The sequence below is a fragment of the Hippoglossus hippoglossus genome, chromosome 5 (assembly GCF_009819705.1).
Source record: "Hippoglossus hippoglossus isolate fHipHip1 chromosome 5, fHipHip1.pri, whole genome shotgun sequence".
In the NCBI taxonomy this organism is placed as follows: Eukaryota; Metazoa; Chordata; class Actinopteri; order Pleuronectiformes; family Pleuronectidae; genus Hippoglossus; species Hippoglossus hippoglossus.
The window spans coordinates 6,069,576-6,086,464 of NC_047155.1; the positions used below are offsets into that span (position 1 = coordinate 6,069,576).

At 43.9% G+C, this 16,889-nt stretch overlaps 1 protein-coding gene across 1 annotated transcript in view; it reads left to right on the plus strand.

The window, feature by feature from the left end:
• Positions 1-16,889, plus strand: part of LOC117761586 (plexin-A2-like) — a 73,124-nt gene that overhangs the window by 19,797 nt on the left and 36,438 nt on the right. Inside the window, 2 exon segments of the mRNA XM_034585609.1 lie at positions 8,718-8,852; positions 15,543-15,643. Coding sequence (XP_034441500.1) covers positions 8,718-8,852; positions 15,543-15,643 — 236 coding nt within the window.

Consider the following 16,889-nt stretch of genomic DNA (forward strand, 5'->3'; position numbering starts at 1 on the left):
CAGGGAACCGTGCAGAGAACCTCGCACTGCGTTGTGCATGTGTGAAAGGCAAACTGAGGAGAAAATCTGGACCCAATTCTCCGGAGACCCTCCGCAGGACATGTCTAAAAAACAGCTTAAAACTAATTGTGCGTCTACCAGAACCGCTGAGAGGCCCAATAACATATTATAATATCATCCCACACTGTAATAATAATAAGAACAACCAGAAGGTCACTATCAGCTAATCTAAGATGGTGCTCAGGGTCGTAGGGAGTCAGTAAACCTTTGATATACTTTACGCTTAATGGTCATTAATACAATTTCAAAACCAACATGGAAATCTGACTACAAATCACTATTGTACCTGAATTTGATTATAATCTGTTGATCAATACATTTTCCTGAGCCAATTCCAAAAAGTACAGATAACAAACATCATCGCCGCATCTTTTATGTTCCATTCCTCTTCAAGGACATATACGCTTTTCTATCTCTGTGCTACTGTAACAGGTAAATGTGCAGCAATCACAGTGTGGAATGACATCATACCTTTGCTTACCCTGTGGCGGCCTTAAACATATAACAGGTGTTGAGTGGAATTGATTTTCTGAGGAAATGTTTCTGCAGAGCACAGTGATGCTGGAAAAAAAAGAAACAGGACGACAGTGTTGCACTGAGCGAAACATGATGCTTCTCTGACACCGTGAGTATAGTTAGAAGATGGTGCAACTCTACACCAAGATGTTCCTGCATGTTGTGTTTCCTGTGTTTCTCGATTCAGAGGAAAAAAAATCAATGATGTCATAGCTGCCAGAGAGAAGCTAAGGCGCTATTTTAATGTGTGATTAATCTTTTAATCGGTGCCAGAGGACTTCACCTGAGGCAGTCGATGCTCTAGACAGACGGGAAACAGAGAGTAGACTGTGCTTTAAATGAAGCATCGCACATTTGAGCTGCCTCACCACTGCTCTTTTAGAAAGGCCTCCGATTGCTGTACTTTTGTGCAATAACTCTCTTAGTGCTGGTAAATATAATATGGTGGATGCTTATGAAGGGTGCCGTTTTGAATGAAATACTCAGGACCGTCACGTTGCCTCAGTGGCTGCTGTGACTCAGACTCAGCCGTATTCCTCGGGAAGTGGTCGGAAATGTTAAGCTGGCAAATAAAGCCTTGGTCAAATACTCCCATGTGCAAATAGTGGATTCATTATGGCTTATTGAGAGCCGGCCGGGTGGGGAGATTCTCCAGCGCATGGCTAAATGAGTCAGACAGTTTCTAAGGGGGAGATTCTGTGATTGGAATCATTAGAATAGACTTTCAGAGGAGGGGAGGGGCCCTGGCTGAATAGGTGTGTTTGAAAGGCTAAATTGAAAGGATTTTCAAAACTGCATGAAGGGAGCTGGACCTGAGGGGGAAAAGTCCTCCGAGCAGATCGCTGTTAGATGTCTTAGTGCAGCTGAAAGAGTGGATGGTATTAAGAAAGGCTGTTTTGTGATAACGCGTAAAAGGTGTCCAACTTCCTGATTTTCCTGACGACCCTTTTTGTTTAGCGGCTCCATCTTCTTTCTTCTCTCGACGGGGAAAAGCCCCCGTGGCTGCGTTGCACTCAAGAAAATTACGACCATACGGGTGCCATGAATTGTTCCACTGTCCCCCTCCCACTCATTTGGTTGGTGGGCCATGGGAACCTGGTAAACAATGGGAATGATTGCAGGGAACGGGGGCCCCACGGAGGAGGACAGGAAACCATGTCCTCAAGGAGAGAGAAAAGAAGTCAACAGGCAGAGACTCCGAGGAGACTGTGGTCAGGTTGGAGAAATTGCGGTATGAAGACTTGGAGGCCGGCCACGCAGCTGAAGGTTGGAGCGAGCTGAACATTTGGCTGCTGTGAACTGAGAGGCTTTTAACCCCCAACAACACACATGCACGCACGCGAACACGCCATGACCTCTTTTCCGGCTCGGTTGGTAATCACGTTTAGATACGGGCACTTGCCAACATACAGCGTACTTAGTGGCCGTGATCCATTCAGCTCTCTTTGTGACTGCAGTTAATGTGATGGCTGAATGATTAGCCGGTGTCCTGTAATACACATCACCACCTCGGTGACCCCTCGTCCCCCACACCGCTCTTCGTTTTCATTACAGCGGCGCAGTTCTCTCCTCAGCTTTGTCTCATTAGAATTCACAGAGCCATGATGAATCTATGGGATAATCAATGCCCGCTCTCCACGGCTGTCGTCCATGATCGGACCATATGCACAACCACTCAACCTTAAAGGCGGCCAGTTGTCTGGCCCTTCTGTCGCTGCGTGCCCCTTGTGTCAATATTGAGTCAAGCCTCGGAGCATCCTCCGTGAATTCTGTGCCAAGATCGCTCTTGCTTACAGTCTGTGTACATCTAGTCTAGGTCTGGTGTTGCGTGTATTTTCATTCTGTGCCCTGTTCCAGTGTAATGGAAGATTTATTTGTGGTTTCCTGTAAAAGTGTAAATGTTTTCACATTTGGTGGCTTGTAATGTAATGGTGGGTGATTTCTGATGGTCTCAGATGAAACATGAAAGAAATGTGGTCCGACGTCGCACCGTGATAGAGCTTCAAACATGTGACTGAAGATAAACTGAGAAAAAACCTCTGACAGTGTCAAAAGTCAGATTGACACATCTCATAGTGTGACTGATCCTTCAACCTATGTGTCAACCAACCAATGGTTAAGCAGCATGTTCCAAATTATACTCGGATCACGCCCCACCCCTCAAAACTTTATGGAAATGTGTTCATTAGCTTTTTGTATAATCCTTCTGACTAACAAACCAAAGACAACATAAACTCCTTGTCAGAGTTAATGGCACCTTGTTCCTGTGCCACAACCAGGTCCACATTTTCCTCCTCGCCATCTTTGGATTTTTTTTTCCATACACACAAAGACCACTATTGCAAGGGCTCCATTCCTGCTTGGCTTCATTCATTGTTTACTTCTGTAGTTGTACTGATGGATGAGGGACACTCATCATGTTTCATTCTTGTAGATCGATAGATTCCTTTAAGATGGATGTATGTTGTATATTGACTTACATCATAGCCTTCGATTCACTCTGTGTTATCGTCGTGCAGTCTACATCAAACTAGATGTTGTACCCGAGTTTATTAGATCCATGTCGCACAGATGCTGGAATTTCACAGTCTGTAGACGTCTTACATCAAATGACAAATTAGTTTTCATCAAAAAGTCATGTTGTGACTGAAGAGGTCGTTGTAGGAGAAGTGAAATGACCTTCTTGTGTCTGGTTCAACTTGGACAGACTTGTTTTTTTTAGGGACAGATGAAACCCATCAGAGTGGCAGATTGGGAATGGTTGGTTGACCGGAGTGCACCGTGCCTACTGGGTCTTCATCCATATGTTTACGTGAGTTGGGTGAATCTGAAGGGCACAGAGCGTCTGGCCACATATGGACACACTTCTTTTAAAGATCGGATGGCCATTACCGCATAAACACAGCAATCATCTGCTTACAAGGTTTCCCAATCTGCGGCGGAAAAACATAGGTTCAGGGCTGTTTCCATGTATACTTCCTCTCAGCATGAATAAAACCATCATCCGACATGAATCACAGAATCAATCCCACATGTAAATGCTCACGGGAGAATCAGTTCGGTGGGGGTGTGCTGCTCATGCAAGCTCTGGCAGCTTTACGACGGAGCCAACCCGGCTCAGGCCAAGTGACATCTTAGAAGTCTGGGGTTTTTGTGTTTGCTTTGGCTCGCAACAGGATGAGAGTGCAGCCGAGCAGTCGGGATGAAACCCCCGGCCATGAGAAAGGGAGGCTGTTTTCGTTAAGCGCACACGGGCTCAGGTTGCAGATCTGTTTGCGGAAGCCAGTTGTTTATATCCATCGCAGGTTCTGTCAGGGAATTTCAGCAGCGCAGAGGATATTGTTGTTGCCTTAAATATTATTCATGGGTTAAATATATATCATCATCAGACAAGCTGGAGAGGGAACGAAACAAGACGCCAGCTGAGGTCATATAAACATGTGGTATTAATGGCAGTTCAGTTCAGTTACATGACGTGGACCACACAGAGATCTGCTCGAGTTTTTAAAAAGGAAAAGTTTACTGAGGAAGTATGTTACCCTTGTTACTGACCTCAAAGAGATGATGCCTCAACTACGTAAATGAGAACCCATTTCCACTTCATTCATCCTGGGCAGGATCAGATGTCTGAGAGCCGAGTGCGAAGCAGCTGTGAAGTACTGGAGGTGAATCTAGGTCTGATTGCCGTATTCGCAGATGTTGAAGTGCAACTACACAAGTGTGGAAAGTGGAATTACCTATGAAGTGACACCAAAAGACTCAAATTATCTGTTTTTCTAAAGTGACAGGAAAAGGGATTGTATAGAAAGCGCTCTGACCTTTTGTGACATATATCTGATTCCTGATCAGCCCAATCACTGAATTCTCCAGGGACAAAAAATACGATTCCTATCTTTTAATGAATAGTTTGCAAAGTAAACTTTCGTTGTAACTAAGCTACTTACCTGCAAAAGTTTTTGGCAGCTACCACCCTCTGAACTGGACGAGGACCAACCCTGATCAGCATTTCAGCATTCACGGTGCATTTGGAGTCTCCAATTAAACTAATCTGCGTGTCTTTGAAATGGGGGAGGAAGCCGGAGCACCTGCAGGAAATCCATGCAGATACTGGGAGATTAAAAACAAGCAAGACCCCGGACAAACTGGGATTCAAACCGAAAACCTCCTCGCTACTGTGCCGCCCCTCTCCCACACGTGTGATGCGGATAATAGAAACACATCACGGATTGTTGTATGTTTGGTGTGTGTTCTTGACGTGCCGGCCGCGATCAATGACAATGGGTCGATCAAACAAGTGATCGTGGACTCAACGACAGATTTAATGAGAGTAAACAACAAAAGAGTGAGTGCTCAGTGTGTTTCTATGCAAGTGTACCCTCAGTATTTGGATCTAAAATGCATCCAACACATAGATCACTTTGTGTTGAACATCTGTATCGCAACATACACAGAGGTGTTTCTCACTCCCTCATTAATTGGAATGGTTGGACAAAATAATGGGAACACCAGTCAGTACACCACAATGAGTGCCACAAATTACAGCCTCTAAAAATGATCAAACAATTGAATCAACAGGATTTAGCCAAGATTTCTGTTGTATTAATTTTTTAGCCACATGTTCCTAATAAACTCACAACGGAGTGTGTCTCTGTGTGTGTGTGTCTTTGTTTTGCCCGAGTGCCTAGGTGAGTGTGTTTGTGTGTGTGTGTGTGTGTGTGTGCAGCTTTTGTGTGTCCTTTACAAGCAGGCTCATTATAAAACCAATTAAACCTGCCTTACTCTCATTATGGAGCTGTGGGGCTTAAGGAGAGATTGAGGACCTGTTGTGCCCCCGTGGGGATTCTGCCCGGTCAGCCCTGTTTTAAATGATAAAACCACATCTTAAAGCTGCTGAAATCAAACACCGCGGATCGGTCATGATGGTTCAGTGTTTGTCTGAGTTCACCCCCCCCCCCCCCTCAGCCCTCGGTCAAACTCATCATAGCCGACTTTAAAAGGAAAAACACCACAAACCACACATACAACTTGGGAACACCACAATCTGGTTTCTATCTGTGCTATTTATGATATTAGGAGTGTGGGAAAAGAAATGTATACTGTGATGCAAATAGTGCGTAGGACCGTGGAGCAGTTGGATGAGTCGTATGAGGAGGAGAAAGAAAACAGACAATGAGCGAGCTTAACTCCGAGATAAATCCGTCTATGAAATAACTATTTAATGGGATTGTGCTCGGACTGTCTGCTGAGAGACAAACTTTCCCTCTATGATCTGGAATCCACATCACATGTCACTATTGTTCTCATGACTTTGGTGTTTTTTTGTTATGCAGAGGATGACGCTCCCAACCTTCCTCATAACCCCAAAGTATCTTCCCCTCCCTCCCACCCACAACAAGAACAACACACACTTGCGTTCCGAACAGATTTCTCTCCCTCCCTCCTTCGTTCTCGGTCGGCGGCGCTGACGCTCTGGGAGGCGCAGCTGCCTGGAAGGTGGAGGCGTGATTGATTGATGAAGTTTAGGTTGCCCACGGGATCCAATCATGTAATCAGTTTGTATTGAACGACTGTCCCCGCTGAGCGACTGCTGAGGCTCTGCCACCGCGTGTGTGGAAACTAGACCTGGCGCCCGTTCAAAATCTTCTGCAGTCAAATTTGATTTGCGGGCGGCGAGGTCGCCGAACGCCACGTGCCAGGACGCATGCAGGGACGACGGGTGTAGTCGCACCGCAGAAGTTTCCCAACACTTCCACGATTCTCCGCTCCAATTCCTCATTATTGCACATTTATGTTAATTATTATGATTGAGAAATTAATTCAGCTTCACTGTAATTGAATCACATGGTTAATGATCCAATCTCCGTGGAATTTAAATAGGGCTTCAACCTGGGTTTGCATTGCTAATAAGGATTTTTTTTCTTTTCTCCAGCTACCCATGCTTTATTCAGACTCATTTCACACTTCTGACTCAGATTTCAAGTGTCAACGTATCATTACTGTGTGATGCAATGCACATCGTTCCTGCGCCAATGGTGAGAGATGAGTTTTAAAAGTTCACATAAAGGTATTTTTATGAAATAGAAAAATAATTTAGGAGCATTGCCTGGTTTTTGGTGCTACAAAGGACTTTGGGTAATAATAATGAAACGTAAAGTTAAAACACTTTCATTATGCAGAGAGTACAATGAGCAGGTAGTTTATATTGGCAATAATAAAGGGTTCTAAGCTTTAAAAGCATTTCCTCGTCTTCACAGAGCTGCCTTTCCACAGCTCCGGAGTCACTACGCCACCGACAACAAAGACAGACCTGCTTATTTGTCTGCGTCGCTGTAACAGCACACCTTGTTTGTAGGCAGAGGTGGAGAGGAGGATTGAAAAGTCTTCACCGGTGGGCATCTGTTCTCCATGCTTGCATTTAATGAGCCCCAAAAGACGGCTGCCTGAAAGTCACTCCAAAGTCAAATTAAGGCTGAGCTCACTGAACATGTTTTTAAAACTCAGCTGCATCATGGCAGGAGCCTCAGGGGTGGCTTTAGGTCGCTCGCACCGGCCGACTGGACAAGTGAGTGAGAAGCAGCAGCTCAGACTTTCTTTCCTCTTCTCAGCCTCGGCTTCACAATGAATTCAGTCTCTTGGCGGAAGAAGACAAAGCATAGACACACACACACACACACACACACACACACACACACACACACACACACACACACACACACACACACACACACACACACACACACACACACACACACACACACACACACACACCACTAAAACACACACATACCCTGGTTATTGTGAGCTTCACGCAGACCTTAATCAGAGTCTTTGAATGCAGCGTAGAGATGAATGCATGGGATATATATTATATATTTTTCCTCAGGCAAGGGTTAAGGACAGAGGACAGATTGTCAAGCCCTATGAGGCAAATTGTGATTCATGAATGGGATATACAAATACAAATTGGTTAATACATTTTAGCAAACTACAGGAAACTGTTGCGTCTATAGAGCCCAACCAATAGGTCAGTGTGTCGATATTAACGCCCGATATGATAACGATGCATTCTGGGTGAAGACATTCTAGGTAAAGACAGCGCTGTGTTACAAACCCTTTTGTGCAGCAAATTACAAGGTAGAACCAGACATGTGCATCTATGTTTACATTTGATGTAAAAAAAACATTTATTTTATTCACTAAAAATCTATATATTTGTGTTTTTCTTTTATTCATAGTTATTTAAAGTAAAGTTTACTGTAATGTAACATTTCAAACCTCAGTTACATTTCTTTTTCATGACTAATTGATAACGATATCTTTGGGAATCCACATTTGTTCAATACTTATAGGCTGATATTTCGATATGATATATGTTTTACTCTCTAATGTCTGCACTGCCGTCGGCCCCCAACAGTCGTTCTGTCTACTTCAAGACTTTGTGCTAAGTTGGCGAAACAGTTTGTCTCATCCTGCTTTTCATCGTACCTGCGTTCACTGTGTGAACTATCCATTCAGTTGTGTTTCTCGTAGGGAGCGAAGCAGCTTCAGTGATGTACTTCCAAGTCCTTCTCTTTCATATACAAACGAACAGGCTGTTTATTTATTTACTGGAAGCAGCTTCTCTGTTAATGAGCTAATGTTCTAATTGATTGCCGTCCTGCAGAGAGTTTGTTTACAGCTGATAAGTCGTTATCAGATAAGTCTCTTTGTCAGCATAGAATAAAACGTAAACGGCTCGTACAAGAGGACACGATGCAGCGTTGTAAAATCTGGAGAAACGGTCTGACTAATGTGGAGAGAGACTTCTAAAAGGTTTTTGCCAGAGTGGTGAAATCAGCAGGAATGCGATCGACCACACAGAAGAATATATAGATTTGTATTTGAAGTGGGAAAATACTTCAGAAGATAATAGTAAATATCATATAATAGTAAAATGCAGATGGTGGAAATCCAACTGAGACAAAGCTGTTTGTGTGATATCTTATTACATTTAAAGAATACCTCCTCATGACACGTCCACATCAAGGAAGCGTACGATGCAAACAGAGTGATTTCACCTGACACATGTACAGTAACCGCTCATTCCCTGTGTCCTGCAGCACGTCTCTAACCGTCTCTGTGTTTTGTCTGTGTCTCTGAAGATCAGGGTGGACGGTCCTCTGGAGGGAGGAGTGCAGTACGAGACAGTGACCGTGATGAAGGACAGCGGCGTCATCCTCCGGGACATGGCCTTCTCCCTGGACAGGAACTATCTCTATGTGATGTCTGACAATCAGGTGAGGAAACGCCCTCGCTCCTCTGCATCTGTCAAGAGAAACACTGAGCGTGAGATGTAGTGAGTAGCGAGACCACCCTTCAGGGGGGGGGGGACCTCGTGGGTTCAAGCCCCAGAGACATGTCCTTGAGTGAGACACTGTATGTGAGGCACTGTATGTGAGGCAGAGTTTAACTTTAACATGAGAGGGTGCGGTGTGGAAATAACAGATAACCATCGACACAATAACAAAACAATCTCCTTGCCTAACCACTATTCTCTGAGGAAGAAATGAGGAGCTCAGACAATCATGCGAGGATGTTTTCGATCATAGCATAAAAATAGCATAAAAACGCTGGGTTTTGTTTTTATATTTACGTGGTTCTCCCCGGGTGCAACGAAAATGTTGCTGCGGAAAAGGAAAGCAATTGTGGGAACGGCTATTTCTCCTTTTCTTTCATAAAGGATGGTTCAGTGTTTCCTACGCTGAAGGTGATGAGAAAGGAAGCATCGCAGCTCCTTTCCTCGTCATTTAGAGAACTCGAACAGCTCTTAAATACTGAAATATTGGTATCTGTCTTATAGTCTTATAGTTTTCACCTATGTCCATTTGATTGTTGGATATGTTGGTGGAAGGATGTGGGTCAGGGAAGAACCAGTCTCATTTTGATGCGGACCCAGATCAGGGGGCGGATCCAGGATTTCTTTCTCCATTTTCCAGGGAATAATTTATGGATTTTGCTGAAAAATATCAGTCACATTTAGGATAAATCTCTGATTAGTGCAGCTTGATTGGCTTTGAGGTGGCCGTCGTGCCTTATTGACGGAGGTATGCGCTCTGCTGAGTCCCTTCTAGCTTCTTAAGTTTTTAATTTGAATCTAATTTATTGGGGATGCTGCAAAATGTCGTGTTTGGCTTTGGTGCGCACAGATAACAGCATTACTGTTAGCATTAGCCTCATTGTGCAGAGTCTGGGAATTAGCAGTCAAACTGTTTTAAATCAAAAACATTAATTTATGATAAACGCTAAATTAATTCCATTTGTTTGGAATCCGACCAAATGATTATGACTTATCCCCCGAAACCCCGATGTGGCAAATCTCTAACATTCACACACCGTATAGTGAGTCCACAGTGGGGATTGTTAAATATGCAGGCTGAGCGTAAGGGGATGGACCGCTGCTCTAATTACTTATCCATGCGAATCGACTTACAGTGCATGCATCTTTTGTACACACACACACACACACACACACACACACAGACCATAGAAAACCATTAGCAGCTTCTTTCTCTGTGTGGCTGTATCCCCCCTCATCTGCTCCTCACTTGGCCCGGCATCACAGAGGCGAGCAGTTGTTGTTGTTGTTGGACGATATTCCTGCTCTCATTGGAGATAAGAGCGAAACAGTGGTAATCACTTTCAACTCCCCATCAAGTGATTATTCTGGCGTGGCTGCGTGGCACTGTGAAATGGGATTAGGTTTCAGTTTGGCCAAAAAAGAAACAGAAAAACCGATCACTGCTCTCAGTTGTCTCCCGACTGCTGGAATGTATTGAGCCGGAGTCGGGGCCGAGGCAAAGGCCACTGTGACAATTGCGGCGGTGTCATTTATTTCAGAGAGGCTCCAAAGTCTTTTTTTTTGTGGACCTTGAAAAAGTGTCTGAAAATCCATAAAAACACAAAGTTTAAGGGAACAAGCGATGTCATCTGAGGGAAGCGAGGGGGGGAATAGAGACGGTATTGTGTTGGGTGCTGTCTCCTAAAACAAATCAAGGCAGCTCTTCCTTCTGTGTGATAGACTGGAAGAGACAGGGCATCACTTATTGATGAGCTCTGGTCATTTAAGGAGAAGACACATGCTTCCTTCAAGAGGAGAGCCGGCTACTCTCTTCACTCCACCTCCAGTGACACGTTCTGTAAGAACCGAGCCAAACCCAAACCCAGCTTGGCCGGGGCGCTTTCTCTCAATATTAGAACAGCTCATGGCTTTGTAGCCGTCAAGAGCTCGGAGCAGAGTAAAGCCTTCCTCTTTCCGTCTCCCTCTTCATCTTTGCTCAGCTTTCCCTCCAGACTCTCCCTGCACTTGGGGTAAGGAATCCCCCGGGGAGCGGGCTTCACTCGTGGATTTCACACGTTTCCAGTGGATCCCGTAGATGAGAGATTTTCCAGATTCCTGGGAGCCAAACAATACAGGAATGATGTGGAATGAGGAGCGAGGCACAGACAGATTTGGCTGAGATCAGCCGACCCTTGTGGAATAACAATGAGCCTCTCTGTCTCCTGCCGAGTGAAACACGCAGGGTTAGCATGATGATGAAGAGTGAGGAGAGGAAGGAGGGAATCTGTGTTTTTTGTGGAGAGACGTGCTTTTTTGTGTGTCTCTCTCTGTCCACAACAAAACATCATTTGGGAACCATTATTGATATGAAAAAAAAAAAGTCCTCACAGCATTTAATCTGTTTTCTCCCTATGTGCCTTTAGTTTGATCATTTCTCAGAAAAGGAAAGGCTCAGTATCCAAACACACAACAACCTCAGTGAATGTCACCCGTCTGTCTGTGAAGTGACGGCTAAGGCTTTAAACGTTAGAGTGGGAGGGGGGAAACTGCTGCAGGGTTTTTCCAGGGCAATCTCTCAAAGTGCCACTCTGAAAAATTTTAAATCACTGCTTGAAATCCCACCCATCCACTTCTTTGTCTGTCTCTCCTCCTTCACCTGGATGTGATTATGCTGCACAGCAGTGTTCCCCTGCCTCTTTTGTAACACCGCAGATTCATCACGTGATAAATACCGCCCATCATTTTCCAAACAGGGCTGGATTACTAATCGAGCAGAAAGGTTTACCAGGTTTACTCCAGATCATTTGTTATTGGTCATTTGGAGTATTTAGTTTTTTATTAATCTCAGATTTGCAAGAAAAACATGAACAAAATGTCACATATAGATATTTAAGTCTTTTAAGGAATTCAAAATAGACACCAATCTGTATCTGTAATTTTAGAACCTCACTACTTTCCCACCCTGCACGATGAAATTAGGTCTGAAAACAAAACACGGATAATAAACATGCGATACAACAGTTTGCAATTAAATCCTGATATTACATGTCTTGATGAGTCCTAAACACTAAATCCTGGACACGACCTGATACATCCCACCAACAGTCACGTGACGGTCGGTTGGATTTTACCATGAGCCAGACTGAGGATATATGATGACAGCAGTGCAGTGATCTAAAAGCCTGCATGCTCATCTGACAGCATTGGTAAAGTTACAGTAAATCCGGATGAGTGTTTAAGTGATAGAGCGAACTGGTAAGACGACAGGATCGAGCATTAAAGCAGGGGGGGCGTCCCAGATGTTGTGAAAACATAGAGATTTTGTAATTCCCAAAGCTGGAGAAGTGGACGCGATCGTCATCCGATCCTGCGACCGTGGAAAAACTGTCCAAAACCAGGAAGAGTGAGATGTGGCCTCCAGGGAAACGGAGAATTTTCTTTGTTTGCTCCAAATGATCAGTTTCTGTTGAAGGAAATTATCCCAGAGAAGACAAAGCAAACAAAGGCCTGATGAGAAAAGTACAGCATCTGGTCATGAATGATTTATGAGGCCTCGACAGCATATTGAACACGAACTGGGAACGAAGGCTCGATTCAGCCGTCTGACAGGAAGTAACAGTAGAAGTGTTGTTCTGTGGTGTATCGGTCATCACCAGAATATGAACTTTCACTAGTTGTACACTAACATGAACCATTATGGCTGCAAAACGTAGATGATTGCACAATCCTTCCATTTGGGTTTGACCAATTACATTTACATAATGGGGGCTTTTCATTGGGCTGGACACAATTACAGGAACACCTGCTCTATTATACCATTCAGAACAGAGCTGAAGTCCCAGCACCACCGCCGTGTTGCGTTTCTACCTTCGCCAACGATGTTATGTTGTTTTAATTGCCGTTAGTTGGTTTGTTTGATATTTGCAGGACTGCTAAAAAAAATACTGAACAGATTTCCATGAAATTTTGTGGAGGAAGGAGCCATTAGATTTTGGGTTAATAATAATAATAGTAAATTACTCCCCATCATATGCCATTATATTTATCTTACATTATGAAATCCCATTATTACAATATTAATTGTCGAATTAGCATTGCCATTTGTAGCCACTGTGGAAAAATATATATTTCGCAAAAGATTATTTCCTCTGTGCTCTTTTCTTTTTTGTCATTAATGATAAAACAAAGATGCTTTGAACGGAAAGAGGAGATTCTTTAACTACGTTGTTGAAGTGAGCAGATGTTTCTCCAGACAGAAGGAAGCTGATTCTGTATTTGTCGATGCGTTCAGATGTAGATTTCAGCAAATGCGGAGGATATGCATTGGGCCTCTGAAGCTTTTCATTTGTTATTGTGTTATATGTACAAAATAACAGTAACTGGAGAATCCTTGTGGCCAGTGATTTAGACACAAACCATAATCATAGCAATTGTGTGATTGCAGTCATGGATCCTTGTTGCATCATCGTACCTGCCTCTCTTTCCCTCTGCCTGTGTGTACTGTCTGTATCTAAACTGTTGGTTTGCAGCTAAGGGGAAATTCAAAAAAAAGATCAGGACAAAACAAGAAAACCAATCGACAGAGAGGGAGTGTGATCAGCTAATCCACATGCTGAGCCTCTATCATAATTACTATCCTGTGGACATAAAACCTGAGGATATCTTATTTGAATTCAGCGTGGGGCGCTCCTGCTCGGGTCAGATCCACTAAACAAATCAACTCTGATGTGCAGCAAGAGCTTCACATTTGATTTTCAGCCGTGCAGCAGAAAGCAGAAGATCCATAGCTCTCCCCTTGGTAAAGGTCACGCTGCCAAACGGCCACAGACCAACTTTGTTAGTTTAGACGAGCTCCAGCCCACAACAATTCATGGATTATTCCTACTGCGTCAGATATGGACTTTAAGCCCTCGGCCCCACCCGCACTTCAAAATCATTTTGCTAATGGAATGCACCAAATGGGTTCTGAACTGCTGGGGGAAAGAAGAAAAAAAAGAGAAAGTTATTTTGTGGGGAGCTGCAGATAATCCATTTTGCCAACACAGACCTGAGAGAGCACCCACTTATGCTATCAAGAGCACCGGAGACACTCTAATCCATAATCCACTCTTCATTTGTGATTGCTTACATCAGGAAATTGCTTGCATCATACGTCCAAACCGAGAATAATAACAAAGTATAAAATAGCCGGGCTCAGGCTCAGGCTGCGGCTGCAACCTGGTTTTGTATGCAGGGGTGGTGCTGGCTGTGCGACAGCTAATGGAGAGCTTATGCTTTGCCAGACGTGCACACACGGATGTGGCAGCGGTAGTAGAGTGTGTGGTTGTCTGTCAGTTTGTCTGTGTCTCTCTGCTGGCATGAGTTCCAGTGTGTGGGGGAAAATAGCAACACAAACCTACACTGTGTCCTCACAGAGTAATTACCATTGCACGAGTCCACAAATGCTTTAGCGCTGCCAGGTCCTTTATCAAACGCTAGAAAGAAAAGTTAAATAAACACACTGCTGCTGAAAATGCTTTTCAAATAGCTGTGGTGTCATTTCATGAGCTTTCTACCATCTGCGGGGAGAAAAAAATCAGATAAATCCTAATGTGGGCACAACTACAATACTGCATGTTGCAAATTTGTGTCAGCGGCGAGAAGTAGAAAAAAATGGGGTTGTTTTCCTCAGGGATATTTTACAGTGTGCACTGCGATGAGGCTTCCATATATTGCAAAATAGACAACATGATGAAACTGGCTTTGGTCTCTCCTCATCAGAAGTGCTTATTATTTCATCAGAATGTTTTGGTTTGCACGCCTTCGGTGACCTTATTTCCACTCCATGGCAGTCATTTTTAACTTTAGTCACACAAAGAGTTGGAAACTTTAATCAAAAGAGTTTTACATACAATTAGTGAGGAGGTCCTCCAGCGTGGAAGTGCAAATTCAGTTCTCTTTGGATCGTAGGTGTTTGTTTTGGATGAACTGTACATAGACTCCATAATTTCTAAGGTAGCTTTGCCTTCAATGATTTTGACTTTAGAATAAGACTCTGTGTCGACTTCTGAATAACATATGTATGAAAAAAATGTACCCCCAATTATTGATGGGTTCTTTCTTGGCTCATGTTCCATCCTTCCACCAAGTTTCATGAAGATTAGTTCAGCAGTTTTTGAGTAATCCAGCTCATAATCAACCAATCAATCAACCATTGTGGGGAAATATAAGCTCCTAGGCGGAGGTTACCATGTGTGTGGAGCTTGTGATAATTAGATTATAACATTAATTTAGTTTTCTCATTATGTGCCGAGCAAATTAGTGAAATGCCAAATGTTATCATATTCCTTTAAAACTGTATCGATCATCTTGTTGGGCTGCTGGTTTGAGACACTCATACATCTGTTGGTCTCTGGTTAAACTCTGAGCATTTCTATCTTCACTGTGTTTCTGGACTCCACATTGGACGATGGAGTGAAAAGCCGACAAGATGTTTTGAAAATAAAGATCTATGATATGGATCAAAATGACAGAATCTGGCTTCACTTTGTCAAATAACTAAAGACAGCTACAACCATCATATCCATCTGCGTACAGATGCCAACTTTGCACTTAATGTCTGTGATGATTCATGTCTTTCTTTAACCTCCCTGTCTTTCCTCTGCTGTAGGTGGCTCAGGTCCCTGTGGAGGCCTGTGAGCAGTACAGCACATGCGCCGAGTGCCTGAGCTCTGGAGATCCCCACTGTGGCTGGTGTGTCCTGTACAACATGTGAGTCTGCTGCCGTTATCTCCCCACATACACATGTCACCCCCGGGGGATTAAAACCACAACATTGCTGTTTGCTAAACAGTTCATAAAATAAAGCCATAAATAGAGCTGAGCACATGGTCGTATGATTTGTGTGGTTAAGTACAGCAGACTCCCTGGAGTTCACCCTTATCAACAGCTGGTGGGACAAACATAAAAAAAAAAGGGAAGTAGTTGTTGGACAGTGTGATCCCTCTTAAATAGCACTACTTAGGACAGCACAGACTGCAGGCCCCCCCGATTTGATTGTCTCAGGCAAGAGAACGATGGAGGAGGGAGGGATTAGCCTGGCAGACACAGCAGGTGTCCAAACTGGACCTCGACATACCCAGGGAACATTTTGGACCTGACGGAGCGAGCTTATCTCTTCCATCTTAATTATCCGACCCCAGGGTTAGCTTGCATAATACCTTGATATGGACCAAAGGGGATTCGGGAGATTACAAACCCTGTGTTTCTGAACCAGCCGCTGTGTTTGAAGCTGACCTCAGTCGGGGATTTTCCCCCGTTTCATCATATGACGTCTGCATTTCAGCGAGCGGGCGGTATCTTGATGACGATCAGCATTATTTAAATTGGGGCTCTCAGTGTGTTATCAAACTGCTATTGTAGTGAGAAGAAAAAAAATATATAATGTTTAGTTTTAATCTAAATTACTTCATTAAAAAGTTTTCCCCCCCTTTTTTCCTGAGTGCTGACTTTGTCTGCAAGTCCCATTACGCTGTTTATTTAAATTAACGCCTTACACTTATCAGTGAGCAGATAGGCTGTTGTTCCCGGGAGTTACCCAAAGTGAATCATGATCCCTCACACTGCGGAATGAGGCTACTTTATTTCTCTGTCTATTAAATCCAGATTGAAGTCTGTTTTTTTCTTGCCTCTGAATAATCTCACTGAGTGTCAGGGACATCGCTTTGAGCACCTCACTTCCCCCTCCCCTCGCACGCTGCACCAAGCCACCTATCTGACAGAGTGTGTGTGTGCGGGGGGGCGTAGCTGAACATGTAAAAAAGCCGAAAGGAAAAGGGAACAAATGGCTCCATCAGACAAAACAGGGTGAATAAAAGACGCCAAATAAAAGGCAATGAAAGAGAGCCGGGGATGAAAGACAAGTTTTTTTTCCGAGGCACTTCAGCTGATGAGCGGTCAGAAGGTGACTGTCTGTACTCCCGTGGCTCTGGTCCGCCTCAAGGAGCCGAGCCAGCAA